The sequence below is a fragment of the Leptonychotes weddellii genome, chromosome 4, assembly GCF_054177405.1.
Source record: "Leptonychotes weddellii isolate Sample4059 chromosome 4, ASM5417740v2, whole genome shotgun sequence".
In the NCBI taxonomy this organism is placed as follows: Eukaryota; Metazoa; Chordata; class Mammalia; order Carnivora; family Phocidae; genus Leptonychotes; species Leptonychotes weddellii.
The window spans coordinates 18354656-18379640 of record NC_138372.1 but is presented as its reverse complement, the minus strand read 5'-3'; the positions used below and the strand labels follow the sequence as shown (position 1 = coordinate 18379640).

At 47.7% G+C, this 24985-nt stretch overlaps 2 protein-coding genes across 7 annotated transcripts in view; both read right to left on the bottom strand.

The window, feature by feature from the left end:
* The window catches only part of DHDDS (dehydrodolichyl diphosphate synthase subunit), a 30781-nt gene extending 25065 nt beyond the window's left edge, over window positions 1–5716 (bottom strand). Inside the window, exons 1-3 of one of the 6 annotated variants that reach the window (XM_081817809.1) lie at window positions 5610–5716; window positions 4994–5111; window positions 2798–2914 (exon numbers count right to left, since the gene is read on the bottom strand). In XM_081817809.1, coding sequence (XP_081673935.1) covers window positions 2798–2914; window positions 4994–5056 — 180 coding nt within the window. In that variant the 5' untranslated portion in view covers window positions 5057–5111; window positions 5610–5716. Of the gene's footprint in view, window positions 1–2797; window positions 2915–4993; window positions 5112–5589 lie in introns of those variants that run through there. The other 5 variants (XM_081817814.1, XM_081817813.1, XM_081817811.1 and 2 more) reach the window with 5 other exon arrangements.
* Window positions 5717–8434: 2718 nt separating this feature from the next.
* Window positions 8435–22386, bottom strand: LIN28A (lin-28 RNA binding posttranscriptional regulator A). The gene is made up of 4 exons (XM_006746633.3): window positions 22356–22386; window positions 21708–21892; window positions 11169–11353; window positions 8435–10408 (listed from the first exon to the last, which is right to left on the bottom strand). The coding sequence occupies exons 1-4, from the start codon at window positions 22384–22386 to the stop codon at window positions 10189–10191; spliced, it is 621 nt and encodes a 206-aa protein (XP_006746696.1). The 3' UTR covers window positions 8435–10188.
* Between the last annotated feature and the right edge of the window lie 2599 nt (window positions 22387–24985).

Genomic DNA, 24985 nt, shown 5'->3' with positions numbered 1-24985 from the left:
TGACCTCAGCTCAGAGTCATGATCTCGGGGTCGTGGGATCGAGCCCCACGTTGGGCACCACACTCAGTGAGGAGTCTGCTTGTCCCTCTCCCTCTGCTCCTCCCCCTGCTCATTCTCCACCCCCCAAATAAATAAATAAAATCTTAAAAAAATACCACAAGGAATTATTACTCTCAGCACAAGTTCACCTTTTCTGTTAGATTGAGAGGCTGATGAGTTATAAGAATAAAGGCATTGAGTACACAGCTGTGTAGCATTTAAGTCTACACAGGGTTTTCACATACATTATTCCATTCGATTCTCTGAACAACCGCTTGAGAATGGCATTGCTGTCTTCAAGACTACTTTATAGAGGAGAAAAACTGAGGCTCAGAGAGTGGAAGAAATGTCTCAGAAGGCTACAACTCTACTGTATGAATCCATTATATAAGGTTCTAAAACAGCAAAAACTAACCTCTACTGATAGAAATCAGTACAATGGTTGCCTCAAGAGGGGAAGAGGAGGTGGGACAGGGTTTGACTGGGAAGGGAGGGGCACAAGGGAACTTTCTGGAGAGATAGAAATGTTCTTTATCTTGACAGGGGTATGGATTAGACGGGTAAATGCAACGGTCAAAACCCCCACCTTGTGCATTTCACCATAAGAAATTATACCTCAATGAAAAGAGAAGTGAAACTCACATTAAACCCAGTCCTTTGGGGCTGCTCTACTCCAGAACCACTAAAGGCAGAGAACTAACTAGAGCTAAGAATAACAGTGTTGAGATAGGGAGCCTGTAGGTTAAGGGTAGGGGACAGAAGACATTCAATCAGAACTGAACTTGAAGAAACAAAGCTGAAGGAAGCTGTCTTTCTAATCCCTTAACAGGCATACATGCAACTCACTTCATTGCCACCTTGGGAAAATTACCAATGAGAACCTGACACGTGAATGGACTCAGGCTCCACAGACGACAGGGAAGCTACCTTTTGGCTGGCACATCTGGGTCAGAACCTACCACTGACCAGTCAATATAGCTGCTAATGATAACACTGCCAACTTTTTGAGCACTTTATGCCAAATCTTTTGCCAAATGCTTTTCATCATTTTATTTCATCCTCACATAATCTCCGGAAGTAGAGATTATTGTTGTCTTCATTTTATTGATGAAGAAACTGAGGCAAAAGGAAGCCAGCCTGCTGCAGGTCACAGAGCCAGAAGTGGCAGGGCAGGGGTGCCCACAGGTTCTGAGTGACTCCAGAGCTTAAGCTCCTAAGCACTGCGCAAAACTGCCTTTTCTTAGTCACAAAAGAGAAGATGCGGTCACCAAACCTAAAGACCTCCTCAGGGTGTTCAACTGAGCCCCACATCCCCTCACTCAAGGCAAAAACTCTCCAGACTGAACTTCCATTCTTCTTAAAGTTAGCTTCACAAAGACAGACCATATTCCATTCTTACTGTTAAATTTAAAGTTTTCCAATTTGCAACATGCATTAAAAGCATAAAATGCCCTTGATCTTTGCTTAGAGTGATGACCCAGGTTGTCTGGCACTTTTCCCAGTTTAAGCGCTAAAAGGCCTCAAGCAGGGGTGCCTGGGTGGCTCAGTCATTAAGCATCTGCCTTCGGCTCACGTCATGATCCCGGGGTCCTGAGATCGAGCCCCGCACCGGGTTCCCTGCTCGGCAGGAAGCCTGTCTCTCTCCCACTCCCCCTGCTTGTGTTCCTGCTCTCACTGTCTCTCTCTCTGTCAAATAAATAAAATCTTTTAAAATAAATAAATAAAAATAAAAAAATAGGAGCGCCTGGGTGGCTCAGTCGTTAAGTGTCTGCCTTCGGCTCAGGTCATGATCCCAGGGTCCTGGGATCGAGCCCCCCATCAGGCTCCCTGCTCGCCCAGGAGCCTGCTTCTCCCTCTCCCACTCCCCCTGCTTGTGTTCCCTCTCTAGCTGTCTCTCTCTTGCTCTGTCAAATAAATAAATAAAATCTTTAAAAAAAAAAAAATTTAAAAAAATTTAAAAATAAAAGGCCTCAGGCAAACTAGGATAGGCAGTCACCCTACCTTTGCTCCAGAAATGTTACTTCAAAGAATTTATTTTATTTTATTTATTTATTTATTTATTTATTTTAAAGATTTTATTTATTTATTTGAGAGAGAGAATGAGAGAGAGCACATGAGAGGGGGGAGGGCCAGAGGGAGAAGCAGACTCCCTGCTGAGCAGGGAGCCCGATGCGGGACTCGATCCAGGGACTCCAGGATCATGACCTGAGCTGAAGGCAGTCGCTTAACCAACTGAGCCACCCAGGCGCCCTCAAAGAATTTATTTTAAAATGGAACTATTTATAAGATCTGATAATGGTGGAGCAGCTAAACAAATTATGTCAGATCCTTGTAATAATATATTCTATAGGTATTAAAACATATAGTTAGAAAAGCTATAGATCAACCTAGAAAAAGACTTGCCAAAATACCACGTAAAATAAAGTTACCAAAAATACATGTGTAATTTTACAAATGTTAAGTGATGTTAGAACATATTACAAGGACTGGGATGAAGCACAGAAAACTACAAACTGCTGATTTACTGAGGTGGTAAGAGAAGTCAATTTTGTTCTTATTTCTAATATTCTGTGATGATTCACTATATAACTTAATTTCTGTTAATGATGATATGAGACCTATAGCAGGCAAGCAAGCAACAAAACAAACAGCTATTAAAAAAATACTCTCAAACCATAGTAAACTCAGGGCCTGATTTTGTAGCTATAGTCCAATTCTTCACACACTGTTCCCACTGGGTTCTGCCACCCACACTCACCTCAGCCAGCTTGTTGAAGCCCTGTGAGTGGCCTTCCTGCCGCTCCACTTGGCACTTCCTGGCATAGCGACGGTTTCCATCCATTATAAAGGCAATGTGTTTGGGCATTGGGCCCGCCTGTGAAGTAAGAAGACAAATGAGGCACACAAGGAGACACTAAACCCCAGGCTGATAGGCTTGAGTTAGATGATAAAAGCGCCCCTGAGGAAGAGTACTGGGTATTTTGAGCTTTTGGCTCAACAAATGGGTATTAAGCGCTTTTACTTATTTATATATATTCATTTATATTGAGCACCTACTACATGCCAAGTATTATGCTAGGCTTTTTTTTTACTTCATCTCAGTTTTTCTTCATATAAACCTATAAAGTAAACAGTATTAGCTTCATTTCATAGGTGAAAAAACAGGCTCAGAGAGGCCAAGTGACTTGTACAAGACACACAGCTAAGAAAAGGCAAAGTGGTTATTCAAACTGAGGTCCGTATGCTTTCAGAGTTCATCTTTTAACAATATGCACTTGACCACCACTTTGGTTTCATGTCTCCACCTGGAAGGCACAGGAAGGATATTGCTGGCTGTGGTCCAGGGGCAAGGGTATCCTCCACAGAAAAGAGGAATCCACTCTATCCAATCGCTGCCACACAGGAATGGGGGCTCAATGTTGTTGCTCTTCTAATTACACAAGAGAAGCCAAGCATCAGGATTTTTATCAAAATGTAAATGTCAGAAGCCATTTCAAAGCAAACAAAAAAGACATTTTGGGGACCCAATAAAACATCTTATCTGGCTAAGAGCTGCCTTTTGTTGTCTATTGCAGCAGAAATATACTCCTTAGCCTAATTTCCCTCACTGAAGGGCCTCGTCACTGACTGCTTTCCCCACGCCTCTCCAACATTTTCAGCTTTTGTCCCCCACATGTAGTCTTAAAAAAAAAAAAAAAAAAAAAATTCCAGTCAAGTCATGCAGCTTGTTCTTCCCAACACACGACTGCAGTGGTTCCCCAAGAAGATGCTTTCTATTTCCTGGCCTGCCTGAGATCACTTGGCATTTGTGTGTGAATGTGTATGGGGGAGTGGGGTATAAGGCTTGCTGACTCATAAATTCACTGCTACCCACTGCTTGACAGACTGTAGCTGAAAGACAAAACCAGGTGGACTGGCTTCAATCTTAACCTTGTTATATGCAGAAAATGTATATGCCTCAGAGAAAAGCGGAGGCAAGATTTGGGGAAGTAAGTGGGTGTAGGAAATAGAATGATTGTAGTCTTCAAACAGCTGAAAACAGCCCCAATAACAGCAGTAATTAAGAACCGCTAGACACTGTTTTCGGTGTATGTTCCATTTCATCCTCAAAACAACCATATAAAGTCACATGGTTAATAAATGATAGACTAAGACTTTCATTCTGTTTGTCTGTCTCTACAGCCCAAACTTTTTTTTTTTTTTAAAGATTTATTTATTTATATGAGAGAGAGTACATGAGAGGGGGGAGGGTCAGAGGGAGAAGCAGGCTCCTCGCTGAGCAGGGAGCCCGATGCGGGACTCGATCCCGGGACTCCAGGATCATGACCTGAGCCGAAGGCAGTTGCTTAACCAACTGAGCCACCCAGGCGCCCTCTCTACAGCCCAAACTCTTAACCATTATGCTCTACTGCAACATCAAGGAAAGATTATTCTATCTAAATCTAGAGAACAGTACAAGGAAAAATAGATTAAAGTTCCAAGTAAGAAATTTCAGTTCCCTATAAGGAAGACCTAACAGTCTAGGTTGCCCAATGATATGGGGAGGTGCTGGGGTTCCTGAAAATGTGAAAGTTAGGGCAATAATCTGCCAGAAATGCAGACCTGGAAGTTACCTTGCAATTCAAAGACTTGTTGGTCCCATTGTTAAATTCCACTTAACATCATGTGTTACTCAACTTTATTTTTATTTATTTATTTTTTAAAGATTGTATTTATTTATTTGAGAGAGAGAGAATGAGAGAGCATATGAGGGGGGGAGGGTCGAAGGAGAAGCAGACTCCCCGATAAGCAGGGAGCCCGATGCGGGACTCGATCCTGGGACTCCAGGATCATGACCCCAGCCGAAGGCAGTTGCTTAACCAACTGAGCCACCCAGACGCCCTGTGTTACTCAATTTTAATAATAGCTTTTGACACAAGATTACCCAACTAACCAGGAGACCAACTGTACTCACTTTTATGATGTTGGCACAGAACCATTCCCAAAGTGACAGCTCTCCTTCCTTGATCCATGACATAGCTCCTGCCCTGGCAGAAGATGACCCCAGAACAAGAAGACACCAGCCAGGTAAACTTGGATAAACAAGTAAGAGAATAAATCACCAGAGCTTGCAAACAGCTTCGGATGACTTTGTAGGGATTTATCTGGACTGTGGAGAGTAGCCAGGTTTAGGATCCAAAGACACTGGTCTAAGGCTATAATTCTTCACCACCCAGAGTTTATAAGCCAATGAGACCTTCAGGGCAGAGGCCTTTCCTTGGTTTTGGCTTGGTGGACCTTGCTTCTATCCCCTTTTCCTCGGTATTTGCACTGACTTTTCCTGAACATCCAAGTCTGCTTCCTGCCACCTCATAGTGCCTACATCCTGATCGCTCCCTGCTTCCGCCTTCTCCATCTTCCCCAAGACCGTTTCCCATTCTGCGCTCCAACACCCTTCAGGTGTCGCCCCCATCACCCCCAATCTCAGTATTCTCCAAATTATTTATTCCCTCACTCATCTCTTCCACTGTCCCCTCTGTTTCTCCCACAGCCGTCTCCCCGCCCAGTCACCTCTCTCGCCTCTCGCTCACCCCTTGAACCCAGCACCTGCTCCACACCGCCCAGCGCCTTTCAACCGCTCGACTTCCTCACGACGTGGCGCTGGAAGAACACGTCATCCTTGGGCGCTAGAACACGCCCCCCGTCACGTAATGGGCGGGGCTGCGCCCTGCGCCTCCGGGCTGGGAGAAGGGGCGGTGCTAGCGTTCCAAGCGAAATTCGCACTCCCAGGAGCCGGGAAGGGAGGGTGGGGGGAGGGAAAGAGATGGAGAGCTAGCGACCGCCCCGCTCACGTGACCGAGGGGGGCGGGCGAGTGGGCTCCGGGCCACGTCCTGGGGACCGGGCCGGGAAAGGCGGGGTCGAGATCACCTAGGGGAGCGGGATGGTCTGTAGAGCCAGATCGAGGCCTCGGGCAGGCTGCCCTATAGGGCAAGAATTCGCGGATCCGCTTGCCAGAAGCGCAATTTCAGCAGCTGGTGGCAGGTTAGAACTGTTGAGAAACGGGGTTGGACAGTGTCCTCCTTGCTGGAAGGCATGAGAAGTGGGCGTTGGAGTCCTGGTTCAAGTCTTTCAAATTCTGTATTTACTGCTTGCAGTTGTATTTTGTGGACTTAATCATTTGCTAACTTCCTAGCCTTAGTCAGTCTCGCAAACGCACTTAATATCATTTTGCGCTGATTTAAAGCACTCATATTTTAGGATTTTCAGATTCTTAGGACCTACCCAGAGCAACTCAAAATGGGGTTGAGGCTGGAAAGAACTCTGCTCTAAGAGTGACTAATGAAAGGCTATCAATTAACCCTGATAGAAAAATCAAAGGCATTAAGCTCTGTAACCTTTAAGGAAAACTGTTGCAGAACTTGAGGGACTCACAAAAGAAACTAAGAGATCGATCGCTTCTCAGCCTTTCGGCTAAGATCAAATGTGAAGAAACTAAGAGTTCGATTTTCCCAAAGTTAAAAAAGGAAAAAAACAACTTTACAATTTCTAAAGAATCTTGTTATTTCTCACTTTGTAGTCTCATCAAGAGAACAAGGCAAGGAAGAGTTATTGCACTGGTAACTCCCAGTTCATGTGTCTCATGAAAAGGTTACTTTTAACACACATGATCAAAGAAAGCCCTAGAGATGAGTAACCCACCCTTGAATAGTCTTAAGCTTTTCTAGCCTTCCTGCTTTGCAACCTGGGAATTAAGTTTCAGCCTAGCTGATTAGTTCACTTTTGTAGGAACACCATTTACTGAAGCCCTGTAGTAGAGTTTGCTTTTAGCAGCTTCCACGGCCAGCTTTGACTTTTGGTATGAAGTCTCTCAAGTGGATGTATTAAACTTCTTACCCTTGTCCTGACATCTCTTTGCTCTTTGTGTAATAGATGGCATGCCTCCAATCAATTTTTTTTAAATCCCCTCCCTTGTTGGCGGCAGAGGTGGCGGGGGCTGGGGGGGGGGAACGGGGACTAGATGTTTTAAAATACAATATTCATTAGAAGGCTAGCACACTTGGGCTCAAAGAAAACGTTGTTTTTGTATAGCTAATCAGTGTTACTTCCTCTGGCCTCAATTTCCCTAGTTCCACATATTTCCCTCCCTGGGGTGCTGCAGGGGGTTAATTAATTAAGATTTGTAAAAGGCTTTGAGGAGCAGGGGAGAAAGTATTAGGGTCTCATGCCCCAAGCCATGGCCCCATCCTTTCATCCCAGCCAGTGGCACAACCCCATTCTTATGCATGCCAAGCTCCTAATCCCCTCTTGAATGTGGCAGCTTCCAAGGAAGAGGACAAGAGGCCTTAACTAGAAACAAAAATCCACTGTAATGAGGTGGAAGGACTGAATTTTCAAGATTCATTTCTAACAAAATGGCTGAACAGGAAATGTAATGGTTCTTCTGTTACTTCTGAGTCCCAATCCAAGAAAGCGGGAATTATGGAAGAAAAAACACCCTGAAGATCCAACAAGAGGACAGTTTCAGTACCAATAACTTTTTATTTATTCATTGTATTTTTCCAGGGTAAAGAGAGAAGGGAAAAGGGTCAGCATGTGTGTTACAAAACAATAGCAAGTGGGAAAGGAAGTACCCGGCACAGCAAAACAACCATCAAATAAACACTCCCAGAGATGGAGTCACTAAAGCCCAAGGAGGCTCAGTCTCCTGCAGTTCAGAAATGATGGGAAGGAATCAGGGAAAGAACAGATAGGTACAGCTTTCCTACCACCGACCCCCCATAAATTCAAGATTTCACACAAAGCTTTGGTTTCTAGCAGTAAACATGGAGTTACATTCGTCCGTCTCCTATTAATCTTGTGGCCACTTTGACATAAGCTTCTTGCACCTGCATAAAAGTTCCTGAGTGATTTGGATATATTCATCTTCCCTTCCTTGGTCTCCCAACCCTACTTTCTACGTGGAAAGCACCCCCCCCCATTGCATTTGCTTCTCTCTACCGTAAGACTGGAGATTAAAGTAGGTTTGTTCCAACCAAATACAAGCATATCAATATGAATCACATCAAGGAATGGTCTTGGCACAGGAGACTGGGAACAAGGGAGGAAGTGTTCTTTGCTTCTTCCAGATGTAAATGTGTATGTGTGGGGGCTTTTTTGGGGAGGAGGGGTAGAGGAGGGGTAGGGTAGGAGTCAAGTTTTTAGGACAGAAGATCTGGCCAAAAATAGGAAAAAGGGGAAGGGAACACAAAAGAAAGGATGGTTCAAGACCGCCACACTTCCAGAGGGGTCACCAAGCTATGTTCCAGATTCTTTTCCTGGTGCAGAACCTTTTGTCAAAGATGCTTTGGCTATTTTTCTCAATACAAAAAGAAGTTTGTAAACAATAAAACCCCAAAAGAACATGGAGAAGACCAACACATTATATTTACACAAACCAGACCACCTAGCAATCACCCAGTCCGCTATTCGTTAAGTCCTATGAAACCCAAACAAATACGAAAACTAGAGGGGGGGCAGCGAGCGGGGGAGACAAGAACCCAGGATCAGACACACATCACCCAATGCGTTCTATTGCATTTGCCCCGTTTCAACAGTGAGGTAGGTTTGTGGTGATCTCATAGCATGTAAATAAAACCTGTTCTCCTTTAGCTACCACGACACTTAACCACTGCGGCAGCAGGACAGGACACTGGATCTGGGCACCGTGAAGAAGCCATGGCTTATGGTCTCTCTGGAAGCCAACAAGAAAAGCCCAGAATTTATAAAGGTTAAGAAATTTAGCCTTCGCTTCATACACTCATCCCTGGGCAGCTCAAGATGGGTCCAGAATTATTTTTCTTAAACCCATCCTTACCAATTCATTTTTAAAACTTGCAACACGCGCGTGCGTGCACGCACGCACACACACACACCCTGTTGTGCATGGTAGGTCTAGCCCAATCCAGTGAAGGATGGATCTGGTATGTAAAGTGAGTCCTGTGCCCTGGGATTAGAAGTCTGGAACAGGAATCCTTTATTACACGTATAGACAACTCTCAACTAATCTTGGCTTCCCCATGGCACCTTTCAGCTGGTGCGGCCTCTCCTGACGCTACTTCCTGGACCATCTTTTCCTGTTCAGACCAATTTCCAATCTTCCAGTAGGAGATCAAGTCATGGGGCAACTGAGTTAAAACCTAGTCTCCCATGGCTCACTGAAGATAGAGGGGTTTCAAGAGAACACTATGGCAGAAAAGCCAGCTCTAATTGCCAAAAATGAGGTAGTTCAATAGGCTACGCACTCCAAATAGATGTTCTCCCTGGTGATCAAACAAAATATTCCTGCTGTGCAGTCCCGGACCTGCTGCCGACTTATCCCTGAGATCGCTAATGTACCTGAGAACACAGTGCAGGAATGAGGGCCTTAAGATTAAAATACACAAAAATACAAAACCAGAATATTTATATTACGAAAACAAAGTTAAAATGCACAAGATACGTCATTCGCACACAACTAGTGCAGTTGGCATCCTGGAGAAAGTGGGGCCCAAGGTGCGGTGTCCACGGGAGCAAATAAATAAAATTCTATCGGCCCAGAATGGGGTGGGAGTCAGCTTCGGGGCAGCAGGTCTGCAGCTGTTCCCCCAACAATCCTGTGGCTACTGTCACAACCCACTGCTTGAGACAGTCCTCAGCACCCTATATCCCAACAGTAGGTTATGAGACAAGATGTGGAAAAACCCGCCTTACCCGAGAGACTCCCTCCCACAGAATGTGGTGGCTCGTGGGTTGGGCCCATCCATCTGGTCTCATGCTTAAATCTCTACATTCTGGCATGGGAACAATTATTACATCTCCTTCTTCGAAAGGAAAACAATTCCTCTCCCCAGGCCACTTTCAAAAGCTGGAGATCTGGGGGCAGAGACTCCTATAAAGCACACAGGGAGGGATTTTCTCCAGAACCCTCAGAGCATTTGGATAGAGCGCAGTTGGAGATCATTGGCCTCACCCCTTCCCCCCTACCCTGTGCCAAGAGGGAAGAGGGGGTGACGCTGTGGACCCCGGCCTGAGATGCATGGCAGAGCCAGCTGCCCCCCACCCACCCTGTCCCCACTTTCTCCACTCTGCCGATTGATGCCTGCTCCTCAAAACTTCCTGATCGCCAAAGAATTGCCCCCACCCGCTGCAGCTCAATTCTGGGCCTCTGGGAGCAGGGCAGGGCTATGGATCTCTTCTTCTTCTTCCTCCCGAAAGTAGGCTGGCTTTCCCTGTGAGCTGGGAGCCTGCTGGGCCTTCAGGGGACACGAGGCCACCATATGGCTGATGCTCTGGCAGAAGTGGCACTTCTTGGGCTGGGGTGGCAGCTTGCATTCCTTGGCATGGTGGTCTAGACCTCCACAGTTGTAGCACCTAGAACAGAGCAGGATAGTCAAGTTGAGAAACGAGTGAGAGCAGAAGCCTTCCTCTGAGTGAGGACACCTGGGCTCTGGTCAGTTACTATACTCACTCCCCTTCCTGGAAACTAATTTCCCCACTTAGAAAAGGAAGAATATGACCATAACTGCTACCTCTAAGTTCTTCCTAAATCTGTAATTGTCTAGATGGTATCTTCAGATTCAGGTTAACCTGAAAATACTGAAATATCAAGAATGGAAATCATGGACCCCAACTGGAAACTGCAATTTGGGAGATAGGTAAGATGCTACCGTGCCCTTAAGAAACGGTACCTGTCATTCACTAAAAATAAGGAAAATTAAAGGAATCAGACCATATGATCTGCTCCAGGACACAGTGAAGACAAAAAAAACGAGCCACTTAGGAGACCTAGTGAAGAAGCAGCAGGTACATACACCAGTTTGCCCTCATCACGTAGAGTTTCACATTCGTGGTCTCCTTTGCCTCTAAAATAATCATGTGAGGCTACCATCACTACCCCTAACTAACAATGGAAGCAAGAGCTCACAGAGCAAAATTACTTGTCAAGTCAAAAAGCTAGGTCATCACGTGCCCTTCTCACGTACAGCCCTTTCCCCATCTCCCACATCCTAAGGCAGAAACCCCGAATACCCAGGTGTTGCCAGGGACCACAGGCTTCATTTTGTCTTTGGCATCCTGGTCCAAGAAAGGGGCTAGATTGGGAGAGCTCTCCCTTCTCAAGCCACCTTCATACCTGTCTCCCTTTGATCTGCGCTTCTGCATGTTCTTCCCTTTGGGCCGCCTCTCACTCCCAATACAAAACACCCCACCAGGGCCGGTGACCCTGATAGACTCTAGGCCCTTAGCCGACTTCTTAAAGGTGAACTCCACTGCCTCACCCTCCTTCAGGCTCCGGAAGCCCTCCATGTGCAGCTTGCTCTGGGGAAGGAAACATGGGAGATTTTAATGTTAGTTCTCCATGCTTACACCAAAAGCCTGCATACATGCGTTCTTGTAAGTTGTGAAGAACAAGTGTGATAATACTGCCATGTTATCGGTAAAGAAACTGTCAACTCAAAGAGCCCCATAATTAAGAACAAGTGATCTAGGTTACATTAACAAAGAACAATCATTACATAATCAGATGCCATAACATTTTCGGTAGCTAGTCTCATTTAAACTAAAACAGAACAGATCAAAAAAAAAAATTTTTTTTTTTAAAGATTTTATTTATTTTTATTTGAGAGAGAGAGAATGAGAGAGAGGGAGCACATGAGAGGGGGGAGGGTCAGAGGGAGAAGCAGACTCCCCACTGAGCAGGGAGCCCGATGCAGGACTCGATCCAGGGACTCCAGGATCATGACCTGAGCCCAAGGCAGTTGCTTAACGGACTGAGCCACCCAGGCGCCCCAGATCAAAAATTTTTAAACTTAGCATGCATAAGAAATCAACAAATAGGGGCGCGTGGCTGGCTCGGTTGGTGGACCATGTGGCTCTTGATCTTGGGGTCATAAGTTCAAGCCCCATGATGGGTACAGAGATTACAGGAAGGAAAGAAGGAAAGGAAGGAAGGAAGGAAAAGAGAGAGAAAGAAAAAGAAAGAAAGAAAGAAAAAGAAAGAAAAGGAAGGAAAGAAAGAAAAAGGGAGGGAGAAAGGGAGAAAGGAAGGGAAATCAACAAATATAAAATTGTAAAATGTAACAGCCTTGTACACTTTAAAAATGTTGAGGTCATGGGCGCCTGGGTGGCTCAGTCGTTGAGTGTCTACCTTCAGCTCAGGTCATGGTCCCAGGGTCCTGGGATTGAGCCCCGCATTGAGCTCCCTGCTCGGCGGGAAGCCTGCTTCTCCCTCTCCCACTCCCCCTGCTTGTGTTCCCTCTCTTGCTGTGTCTCTCTCTTCAAATAAAAATAAAATCTTAAAAAAAAAAAAATGTTGAGGTCATGAAAAACAAAGTCTGAATAAGTACAGAAACTCAACAATTAAGTGTGATGCATGCTCCTGGATTGGGTCCTGGAACAGGGAAAAAAACCATTAGGACAACTCACAAAATTTACATATTGGAATACAGATATGTTCCCATATTAAATGCCCAGATTTTGATCTTTGTACTGAGACTGTGAAAGAGAGTGACCCTAGTTTCGAAAATACACATTGAAATATTTAGCAATAAAGGTGCTTGATGTCTGTAACTTATGATTAAGAAGGAGACAAAAAAAGTTTATTTGTACAATGAAGAATGACCAGGCAATTGGGACAGAATTTTAAGAATTGCTGAATCTGGGTAAAGGTCCTATGGGAGTTTTGGGGTAAAGGTCATATGGGGAGTTTTTAGTATTACTCTTGCAACCTTCTTCCAGGTTTGGAATTCTATCAAAGTAATGTTACTACAAGGTCAAGGAACAAGACAGTATGACCCAAGCAGATGGATCAGTAAGTTTATAAGGGAAAATCCACTAAGAGATCCAAGTACATATCGAGAAATTAATAGGTGAGGGAAACAGTTTAAAACGGTTGAGAAAATTAGCTGTCCGTTTTGGATATCAAGCCAGACTTCTACACTTTCTATCACATGTATGCAAAATACATTTCAGAGGGTTTAAATATCAAAATGTTAAAAAAAAAAAAAGGGGGGGGCGCCTGGGTGGCTCAGTCATTAAGCGTCTGCCTTCAGCTCAGGTCATGATCCCAGGATCAAGAGCATCTCAGGTCATGATCCCCCCCCATCGGGCTCTCTGCTCAGCGGGAAGCCTGCTTCTCCCTCACCACTCCCCCTGCTTGTGTTCCCTCTCTCGCTGTCTCTGTCAAATAAATAAATAAAATCTTTAAAAAAAAAAGTTAAAATCCTGTAAAAAGACAGACTGATGAAACTACAAAAAGCAACTATAAATCAGTCAGAAAAAAAAAAAAAATCACAGAATATCATGCCTAACACATTTTTGAATGAACCAATGACCCAAGAGGTAAATCTGAATTATCTGACTTGGGAAGATGACCAGGTACTACTGGTGAAGGAAAAAAAGATCTAGAATGTTTGGAACAACCCCATTAAAACACCACATGTTTTGGGGTGCCTGGGTGGCTCAGTCGTTAAGCATCTGCCTTCGGCTCAGGTCATGATCCCAGGGTCCTGGGATCGAGCCCCACATCAGGCTCCCTCCTCGGCAGGGGGCCTGCTCCTCTCTCTTCCACTCCCCCTGCTTGTGTTCCTGCTCTCGCTGTCTCTCTCTGTCAAATAAATAAATAAAATCTTTAAAAAAAAAAAAAACACCACGTTTTTACCAAAATTTAAAAAATATCAACACTTGCCCGGCAGCCTTCTCAAAAAATGGGAGTTATCACCTAGCTAGGTGAGCAGCTCTAACAGGGTCAGAAGAACCCAGGGTTCCTGATTTAAATAAAGCTCACAGCCTATTCCACCTTGCCACTTAATACATCAACAGCAACACCTTAGTGCAGGTGAATGCCTCTCCCATAGCCTCCCCAGAATAGACTTCATTATAGCTTACCCCATTATAGTCAAACATCCAAAGAGTGTGTCAAATGTCAACAAAGTGTGGTCATAGAAAATAGGGTTCAGAGAAGCAAAAGGCATCACTGTGCACCCACTCTTGGCTTAAGGGAGCATGAATAAGTAACATTATTATATTATGCAGGTGGTGGTTGGTAGGAGGAATATTTCAAACTGGAACTTAGGTCTTAGGTGCAACATGCTCTTTAGCTGATGGGATCCCCAATTTCTCCATCATTTACACTGTTGTTTTAATTCAGATAGCATTGCTGAAGACAAAGATCCCATTGAGATCATTGGTTAAGAGCCTAAGCCTGAGTGCCAGACATGGTAGTTCATGGAATGTTGGTTCTACCAACTGTTGGCTGCGTGACCTTAAGTCAATCATTCACCTCTGGCCCTCAGCTCCTTCAGAGGATGGGGTAACAGGTAAGTTACTCACCTAAGCCTCTAATGAAGATTATATGGGCATGGAAACATCAAGAATATGCTCAGCTAATATTTCATGTATTATTATCTGTACCTTTTGTCCACCAGTTCCATCATAGGAATAGCCTCTCCTGTCTTTTCCTACCCACAGGAACAGCCTAGGACAAGAAGACCGCGCCCTTCCCCCAATGTTGATGTGAGGGAAGGGGCAGAGTGTTAAAGCAGGAAATAAAAACACTGCAGGGCTCTTTCCCCTTTCCTGTTGCACAGAAACTACCCTGATTTGAAGTTACATTTGACTTGTTTCTTATTCATCTGGGACAAGCCAGTCGGTGAGGAGGTACAATCCCAGGTCCTCCCATTTGCCTAGTGGGCTCCAAGGCTGGGACACTCCTAGTTCCAGCTGTGATTGAGCTGATATGTGATTAAGAACAAGGGTTTGGAGTCTGAGGGCCTGTTGTTCCCTCCTTTCTGCGCTGACCTATAAAACGGAGCAAATATTAATTTTATGGAGGAGCTATGAGGTTTTATGCATGAAGAGTGGTTAACACATCGCCAGCCACACATAAATCCTCAGTGAGTAGCAGTTATCAGCCCCTTCAGACTGGATCAGGGCAGGGTAACAGTGAGAACCAAGTGTCAAGAGCCTCAAAATTTTAACTCTGGTTTTTATAACTGTGGAAACTCAGAAAAAAATATCCATCTACACCTCCTAGGCTTACTGGGACAACAAGACAATACCAGTGTGGGCAACGTGAAACTGGTCCTCTCAGGTCACCCACTCCATCACTGGAGGATCTGAGGTCTATTTAAGCCTCTCAAAAGTTTAAAAAAAATAACCCCGCAGGCACCTTACCATAGCCGGTCAAGATTTAGACTGGTGGTCTCCAGGGGTGGCTCCCTGCCCCCCACCCCGCCCCTTTCTACAGCACATAGTTTGAATTCCTCTCTTATCAGATAGGTAATCACCGTGCAGCCCCACTGAGCTGGCCTCACAGGGCCTGCATCAGAAAGGAGCCTGAAATTCTTGCTACTACCCCCACCCCACCCCCAACCACACACAAAGCAGGGCCCCGCCCCTCTCCCCATCCCCTCCAAAAAAGAAAAGGCCTGGGGGGGAGGGGCAAGGCTTGAGCTCCCCCAATAGAGCCCAGCCCCAGGAAACAAAGAGTTGACACTGGTTGGTTCTGGTGGTCAGATTCCTGGAGTTCCAGAGGCTGCGGCTTCCCCCGACTCCCCCCCACCCCACATTCACCACATTCATCAGTTCCTTCCTCTCCATGTTGGGGTTATGGTCACGGAGAGAAATGGATAGAGACACCTTTCTTCCCCAGTCAAGCCTGCTGGGTCTGCCAAAGTCACCACCAGCAGCCATCCTTCCTTCTCCCTGACCTGCCATCCCAGCCTTCCACAGAGAGAACTACACAGGACCCCTGCCCACCCCCCAACCCTTGTTACCTTTGGTCAAATCCTTTATGCAGGAACCTGAACGAGGGTTATTTATTCCGATAAATTATGTGAAAGGTTAGTGGGGGAGGCAGGCTTCCTTCCCATCTTCCTTACCTAGTTCATTCAAGGCCAGAGGGTGGGCAGCCCACAGGGGGTCCACTGCACGGGGGCCCATGGCATTTCTTCTGTTGGATGGCAGGGAAGGGTTCAGGCCAGTTCTCTATTTAGACCCTCTGCTTCCTTCTTAATACCTCACCACTGTCTCCACTAACCTTCCCCTCATCAAATACTCCATCCCAGCATCAATCGGTGGCTTCAGCAGTTTCTATAGTAAAAAGGAGCTTAGGGGTCACTCAGAGAATGTGATGGAGTAAAAAGCACACAGACACTTGAGTTTCCCCGGAAATTACTCTCTAAGGTCGGACACACGTGGGTTTTTTAATCTTCTGTAAAAGCAGGGCATCAGACTGCATGATAACCAGCTCCAACAAGGCCCATTTTTAGTCACATTGCTCCTTTCTACAGAAGTGGCAGGCAGAATTTCAGGAAAACTTGCTTCGGTCTCAGGGATCCAAGTCTGAGTTCCTGGTTTTTCTGCAACACTCAGGGCCATTCCAGCTCAAGACTGATTAGTGCATGTCTATCCCTTCAGGGCTAGACACCTAGCAGTACACAAATCTTTGTGGCCTCAACCAAGCTCTCCACTATCCTGAGTTGCTGATATGTATCCACGCTTAGTAAGGCTAAGGAGAGGCTAAGGAGAGCTCTAAGCACTTACCCTTTATACCAAGCCTGCCAAGTAGGCCTTATTATGACCCCATGTTACAGCTGAGGTCAGGGAGGCAGAGAAGGGAGGCACCTCGTCCAAATTCAGTGAGCTGCAGAGATGCTCTGATTGCAGCTAACCTGACCCTCCAGCCAGTGCTCTGCAATAATGCAGATCACATACACATATTCTAGAACTTTCTGACAGCCGCATATAAGGAAAGGAAGCAGATGAAAGAAATGACTCAGTCCTGAGGTGTTGTCATAGTCCTACCTGAGCTTCATTCCTGAAGGTAGGATTTGGTAGGGGCTAGAAAACCAACCAGCTCTACCAGAAGCAGTTTGTTTGATGATGTGTCAGGGAGGGTTGAGGAAAGAGATCTGTCCAGAACCAGAGGCTGCCAGCAGACAGACAACCCCCAGAGAGCACCTCTGCTCGGACACAGCCAGGACCCCAGCAACTGCCTGGAGTCCTCCACCAGATGGTGCTGCTCAGCAGCTTGTCTGCATTAAAAGCCGCTCTCGGGTGACTGAAGGAGTTGCCAGGTTCGGAGCTGAAAACCAGAGCTTTATCTCCCCAGCTCCTTAGGGCAAGGAAGCTTCTGTCCTCAGGAAGGAGCTTCAAGGGGACCAAACTTTCAAGGATAGGAAGCTGACTTCTCACCAGGGCCCACACCCACCCAAGGGGTGCAGAAGAAAGGGTCCTGCAGTTTTAAGCCAGAAACCCAGTTGTTCTGGTGCTCTTGACCATTTACAAAAGCCACTTACTCTTCTTGGACTTTGAGTTCCTATGTGAATTAAATACTCCAAGCTGAGATCATTTGAAATGAGTCTGTACAAATGATTTACTATTCCTGAAAATTTCCTCCTCCCCCACACCGCCTGACCCCAGACTTCGGATAGGTAGTAATTGTTACTCCTGCCTGCAGGAAGAAGGGAGGGTGGAGGTTTTGCCTAGAGCAGTTTCCCCTCCAAAAACAGGCAATTCTAGTAGGGTGGTTTGATTAGGAATGTTCAAGAAACAATTTTGCCCTGGGGAAAGTCACTAAAAGACAGGCAGTTGTGTCACCAGCTGAATGAAGGTGACAAGTTTCTCATATTGAAAGCTCACTCAGGATGGTGGCACAGCCTTTACTTCGGACACTGTCCAGAAAGCATGTCTCTTCAGAAAGAGAAAGACCCGAGAAGATCCCATAACGCTCAAACTAACCTCTACCAACTTTCTGAAAATCAGGGTGATTCACTTACTTCTTAGAATCTGATTTGTCCTGTTAAGATGAAAAAATTAAGCAATGACCAAACCTGTGGCTTCCAGTCCATAAGCAAAAAAACCAGAGGATCCCATCTGGGTCTCCACGTTGTGACAATCCTGCCACCAACTTTCATGGTGCATCTAAGAGCCCAGCCCTATTTTAGACATCGGTCCGGAAAAGCAGTTATCAGCTAACATTCCCTCCCCTATCTCCAATCTTTTTCTCTGGAGGAAGACCTCTACTGACAAGGACCCCAAACTGTTCACGTCCTCCTGATTCGGGAGCTCCTTACTTCATATGCATTCCTTCAGCCCACCAAGTAAGGACTAGGAAACTAACCGGACAGCTAGTCCCGCCCTTAAGATCTTATAGGTTAGTTAGAGAAGGAGAGATAAGACAAGCACATCACTAACTAGATATGAGGTGAGTAATCAGAGGCACTAGTAAAGTTATAAACCAAGTGGGAAAGATCTCTTTACATTCTCCCCTCCCCGCCCCCAACACCCAAGAGTCCTAATTCAGACCCTGCCGGAGGTTGCTCTCCCACTCATCCTTCGCAGAAAAAGCAAGCCACGTGGCTTCAGTTGTTAACAGTTCCTCAGGATTGAAATATTTCCTCCTAACCCAAACTTGGTCTCTTAGTCAGATTTGGGCTCTTCTTTTGCCTCCAGGCCTTCCAATTCCGCTTTTTAGCTAGAAAGCCATCTTAAACTCGTATTTGGGTTCTGAGCAGCTGTAGAGTAAGCAGGGAGCCTTTTCTTGTTCTCAAATTTCCACAAATCTTGGGGGTTTGGGAGTTGAGCCACAGGAAACATGAGTTAAGCCAAAACTCTTAAAACGGCTATGAAGATTTCAAAATTCTTGGTGAATCTTAGGAAAACAATTTAGTGCTTTCTTGCCTGCTTTCCCTATATAACTATTTCTCAACTGAGGGGGAGTCTGCCTCCAAGGGGGGCATTTGGCAACGTCTGGAGACATTTTTGGTTGTCACAACCGAGGGATGCCCTGAACAAAGAGTTATCCTTTTCTAAATTAGCCAACAGTGTTGAGGTTGAGAAACCTTGATTTAGGGCTGGCCATCTGCCAATATTATGATTCTTAAATTCTCCTAACCCCAGGGACAAGCAGAGAGTTCTAGATCTAAAGATCTGTGTCTGAATAAAACGGTTGTTTAGAGAAATCTCTTTTGCAACCCCCCCCCCATTCTTAAGGGTAAGGGTAGGTTTTCTTTCCTACTCATCAACGGGGGGGGGAGGGGGCGCACGGGGGGGGGGCATGAAGTGTTCTGAGAGGGAGCAAGGACAGTAGCGAATAGTGTTGGGAACCAAATAAGCCCAACCTTGGAAGGAAAAGAAAATGTTAAATTGCTTTCCCCCCTTTTTATCTTTTCTTATTAAAGGGCTTCCTGACTCTTCTTCCCTGGTAGATGTTTACCAGGACAATTATCCTTCTCACCACCTCAGGCTCCAGGATACCTACCAGCAGCAGCCAAAGGGGAGGTTTTCTTCTTAAAGAGAGCTGCCTTACCCGAGCCCCCACCTCCCGCCACACACACACACACACACACACACTCTCTTTCTCTCTCTCTCAACACATTCCTTCCCTAGAACAATTTTTAGGGATCATCCTGCATCTACTCAATTCCTCTACATTCGATCCCCAAGAGATAGTTCAGATTTCTCAACTGCAGGGACTGTAATCACCAGTCTACTGCTACCATAGGGTTTGAGGATCAACCCAAGCTCCGGCAGCATGCTATCCTACCAGGTAAGGCTCAGGGAATTTCCAGTCATTGTCCTCTGTGACTGTTGGTGGAGGGCGTTTGGGAGACAAATTGCTGATTCCTTCTCCCTGCTCAACTCCCTCTTGATAACTTACTCAACCTCGGCATGTCCCCGGACATTCCAAGACCCAGATTATCTCCCAACTAACCCAATGAAGGAGGATGGTGCAGGCTCCACTCCCCAAATCTGAAGGTCCCTGCTTTCCTCTAGACCATCCAGTATTTTCCAAATGCTCTTGATCCCAATGTTAAGTGGCTTGAGGCACAGATTCATTTGTTCAGGAACACCTTCCTTGGTATTTGCATAGCACCAACGATCCCCAGATGATGAGGGGCTACATTCCTCCCAGCCCCTATTTAGCAGCCTTTGGAAGGGAGGCAAGAAAATGTTGGGTCTCTTTTATTCCAAGCCTCCCAAAGTTGGGGAAGCTGTCCAGTCCGTCTCCAGACCAACAGAATTTAATCTCTTTGTGATCAGATAAATGGGAAAGTGGGAGAGCTGGCTACCCCGCTGAGGAGGGCCATTCAAAGCTGGTTCCTGTAATAAAGTGATTTAATAGATCTAAAGAGGCCAATTCCCTTCATTCTCCCACAATTACTTCCTGTGGGTTATCATTCACATATGTAAATGAGACGGGGGGGGGGGACAAAGCCAGAACTAGTTGTTGGGATGGTGGGAGGGCGGCTGAGGGTGGGAGGAGATACAGGACGAGGCTAGGAAGTGGCTAAGCATGTGGCTGCACACCCTCCCAGGGTATGTTCGAGTAACCCAGTGACCCCCTCCCCAGTACCCAACATGAACTGGTTCCCTGCATCCCCTATCTCCCCACTCCGTGTCCTCGCTGAAGGCCATGCTCCGGAGACTTCCCTGCAGCCTCCCACCAGTCCACCCAGGATCTCCCTTCACCCCTCCCCCTCCAGAATACCATCCCTCAGGCTCCAACCCTTAATCCCCACATCCTCCTTTCCCCTCCCCCAAGGCTCCTAAAGCCAACCTCTCCGAAGTAACCCCTCCCTGCCCGGCCTGGGTGTCAACCTACTGGACCTGAGATGATCAATTTCTCCCTCCCAGGTCCCACACCAAACCTCCAAAGGTGCAAGGGAGCCAAGCAACTTCCTTTCATGGTTGTTATGGGTGGCTGGTGTCTCAGGACCACCAGAACACTTCTAAGAGATTCAGGAGGGGGTGAGAGGAAGAGGAAGCCGGGGAGGAGGGAAACCTGAAGTCTCTGGCTCCTTGTTCGAGGCTGGAATGTTAGGACAGCAATCAATGGCTGTCTGGGGCCATAAATGCCAAGCAGAGAATAGGTCCAGAGGCTAGCCTCCCTCCACCCCCTGCCCTGCGACACTGAATTTCACCCCCACTGGGCTGCCTTGCTTTAACTGAGAACTTGGGGTTGTGACCTAACTCCCTCCCAGCCTGGACTAGAAATCTAAGGCCTGGACTCCTTAGGTTTTCCTTCCTGGTAGAACTCCACAGCCAAAGCCCAGTGGGTTAATTCTGTGTCTGAGATGGGTACTCTGGAAGAGGTTTCAGGCCCCCAGATTCTTCAAGGATCTGCCAAACTCACTCCGGCCCCAGGGCTTGAGTTTTGGGTGACCACCTGGGTGAGGAGACCCGGCTGACTTCTCAGCTTTACCCGTTTGATCCCGGAGCGGTCTGCCTGCTTCTCTCCCGCCAGGGAGCTCCATTCACACGTTAGTGAAAGACGCTGGGCGCTCAGGGCCCTGCTCTGAAGGGGCATGTGCTTCCCTGGCCGGTCTGCTCGGCCCTCCCCCCACCGGCAAGCACAATACAACCTTAGTTTCTGCCACATGGGGTCACCTCCCTGCCCCCTGCCCCCTTCCCAGGGGAAAGAGGTAACAGACACGTGGTAAGCTAGAGGGGTTCCAGGAAAGGTTGGGGGTGCTGATAATAGATTCTGCACCCCCCCGTCCCGTTGGTGTTAATGGGGACTCAGAACTGGGGTGCCACGGCACAGACGAGAGCGCACAATGAGGGCCCCACGATCTCCCTCAATCCAACAGCCGAGTCCGGCCGCCCATCCTTGAATATGCGCGCCAACATTCCCTTCCCCCGGCGAAGTTCCCCGAATCGGTCTCACCTGATGCACAAAGACATCCACCGGGGGGTCAAGCGCGACCCCGGCGCGGGCGGTCATGGACAGGAAGCCGAAGCCCATGCGCACGTTGAACCACTTACAGATGCCGGCACCGTGCAGCAGCTGCGGCTCTTCTGCCGCCCGGGCGGCGTCGTCCGGCGTCTCCTCCGGCGCCTTGGCGCAGCCACCTGGAGGTTGGGAGGGCGCTCAACTGGGGGGCCACGGAATTGGAGGGTACTCTCAAGACCCAGCAGGGAGACCCCAGTGTCCAGCCCCCGCGTGGGCACCAAGGTGGCTGCAGGTACCAAGCAGCTGGCGAGGAAAGACATGTCCTGGCCGCCTCCCGCGCTCCCCAAGCTCACGCTGAAGCCAGTGTTGCCCCAAAAGTTTTGCTCCTCTTCCCACAACACGTTGCCCGGGGATAGATGGCCCGACAGGCCCCTCCTCTTCTCTCCCCCCGCCCCCGTAGCCTCGGCGTGCACGCCACTGGGACACCTGGGTTCCTTGGTCCAGAAATGGCCCCTGAAGCAGGAGGCCGCACAGACTTAGGGTCCTTCGGCCAGTCTGGGGGACATTTCCCCACCTCCCTTTTATGTGGCTCCTGGGCGCCCCTGAAGCCTAAGGTGTCCCCAGTAAGTCCCGAGCTCGAACCTGCAAACTGCTGGTTTGACACAGAGCCCATGGTAGTCGGCTGAGCCCGCGGCCCCGGGCCCCTGGTCGGGTGGCTGCTGGCCCCAGAGAAGTCCGGAGGCAAAGGGGTGGCTCGGAGAAGAGGCTGCTACATCTTCCCCAGCACAATAGCGGTGGGAGGGCCCACGGCTTTTCAAAGGCTCCCAAATTCTAAAAGACAATGACCCAACCCCCCGCGGGCAGCCCCCTCCCCTCCCCTCCCTCTTCTTTCCCCTCCCTTTCCCTCTGGCTCCAGCTCCGGCCCTCCCCCATCGCTATGGTCTCTGACACCTCTGGGGTGTCCCTTCTCAGAATCTTGAGGTTTGACACCCCTCCCCACACACACATCTGGAGATGGGGGCCGTCAGCCCTAGAAGTCTTGAGTACCCCGGAATTTGGGATCCTGTACTTTAACGACTTAGTGGGGGCTCCCCAAAGCAGCATACAGGTGGGGGGCTTGTGTGGGGGGCGTAGTTCTAAAACCATGTGACTGCTCCCACACACACTCACAGACCACCCCCACCCCCCGCGCAGATAATTATACATTCCAGAGAGTTGGGGGAGGGAGGTGTGAGCCTGGCAGCGCTGGCCAATCAGAGACTCAAACCACCTGTCAAGGGAGAAATGGATGAGCCCTCCCCCTCCCCCAGCTCTTGAGCGCCCCTCCCCCTCCCTTCCCCTTCAGGCCTCCGAGCTGACCCGGCTGCTTGGCGCTGACCCGCTCTCACCCCCCACCCCCGTGTGCTTAGATAGACCTGGAGTTCAGGACATTAGGAAGCCTGGGATGGGGAAGCAGGGGGGAGGCTGGAGACCCAGCAGGGCTGATCTCCAGTCCTGACCAAGGCGCTGCCTCTCAAGGGGCTGTCTCTGACTAACTGAATGTCTCCGCCTCCCTGAGTTTCGACCGTTTTTCTAGATCTCTCAAAGTGCTCCTAATTGATTCTGTGTAAAAAATAAATCCTTTCCTTCCAAATCTGTATCTAAAATTGACTACACGTGGTGCTTCCTGGGCGAGCAGGAAGAACCCAAAGAGTGTTCCTCCCTCCTCCAGCTGTCCTCATCCTGTCCCCATCCCAGTCGCGTCCCTATCTGTTGCTGGGAGAGGGACTAGGTGGGTACGTGGATGGAGGCATTTCTTCCAGTACTCCGGACACTCGGGTTCCCAGACCCTCCTCCTTTCAGAGTCCCATCCTAAAGTGCGCTTCCCTCCCCAAGGAGTGCGGTTGGTGGAAGAACTGGAGTAAAGGATCTCCTTACTTAAAGAGGTAGCCTCCCCTTCTAAGAGATAAAGAGGGTTGGTCAAGGGGTGGCTAGTGCCCTGGTCGGAGATGGACAATGGCCGGGGGCTCAGTGCACGGCCCTGGCCCTGCCCCTTCACTTCCGGTGCTCAGTTCAAACTGGACAATGCCAGCTCCGGCCAGTTCCCCTCCCCCACTGCTACAACCCATTTAAAGAGACAGAGCCTGCTTTCGGGGGCATCCGCTTGCTCTGAATTCAGTCTCCACCAAGTGTACAGAACCTCTCGCGCTTCTCACCCTGAGCCTCTGTGTGTGTGTGTGTGCGTGTGTGCGTGTGTGCGCGCGCGCGCCCACATGTGTATTTGAGAAAGAGAGAAAGGGAATGAGTGGGGGTAGGGAAGGGAAAAAGAGAAGAGCAAGGGGCTGTGGAGAGATTATTTTTCTCTCTTTCCTATATGGAATCCTCTTCAAGAGACTAAAACTTGAGTGTAAGGGATGGCGGATAGGACTTTGGGTGATAAAGAGGACAATTGTGGCCCTTTGCTACTCAGCCTTAAAAATACATATCATTAACAAATACCGTTAACTGTGCCCCTGAGAACCTTAATTTAGTTCTTCCAAGTACATCAGCCAAAGCCATTTTTATTTATATAATCCTCCCCACCTCAGAGTCTTATCTCCCCTCGTTACTAGCGCCTTTAAAATATATGCACTCCCTGTATCTCTGTCCTTAAGATCCAAGAGCAGGTGACTGAGGTCTGGCTGAAAAGAGGGGAAAGGGAGTTTAGCGGTTTGGTTTCGCTTGGTCCGCTCACGAATGAGAGCTGTTCCCTCGGCAAGCGTGACCAGCCTCTCTGTCCAGGGTCCTGAGAATGCCAGGAGCCCTGTCCACGGTGCTGAATAAGGCCAAGCTCTGCTGGCTCCCAGCTCCCAGCTTTGAGAATGCCTTCTTGACTTCCCACCTCCAAGTCCTTCCCAGAAAACCTAATTCTTCTCAACCCTCCAGTGACCCTGACACACTTGAAACAAGTGAAGGGATTCTCTTGAATGCCAAAAAGAGGGAATTTCCAGCAGTATGATTCTATGAGAGCAGAGCAAGTATCTCAAGCTCCCTTTCAGAAAAATGGATTTAACTATTCATTTGGCCACAGAGGGTGAGGAAAGAGGAGATAATGTTTTCTGATTCAAAGGAAACCAGAGTAGGGGCACCTGGCTGGCTCAGTTGGTAGAGCATCTGACTCTTGATCTCCAGGTTGTGGGTTCCAGCCCCATGTTGGGTGTAGAGATTACTTAAAAATAAAAGACCTTTAAAAAAATAAAATCTTTTTAAAAAAGGAAACTAGAGCAGAAGAAACAAAAGAAAACAAACAAACA

Bases quoted from the DNA above. Each gene is read 5' to 3' on its own strand.
- LIN28A (XM_006746633.3), bottom strand. From the start codon at position 22,386: ATGGGCTCTGTGTCAAACCAGCAGTTTGCAG. The intron at 21,893-22,355 runs GTTCGAGCTCGG...CCCAACCTCCAG, and splicing joins GTCAAACCAGCAGTTTGCAG to GTGGCTGCGCCAAGGCGCCG. The intron at 10,409-11,168 runs GTATGAAGGTGG...GCTCTGTTCTAG, and splicing joins CGCAGATCAAAGGGAGACAG to GTGCTACAACTGTGGAGGTC.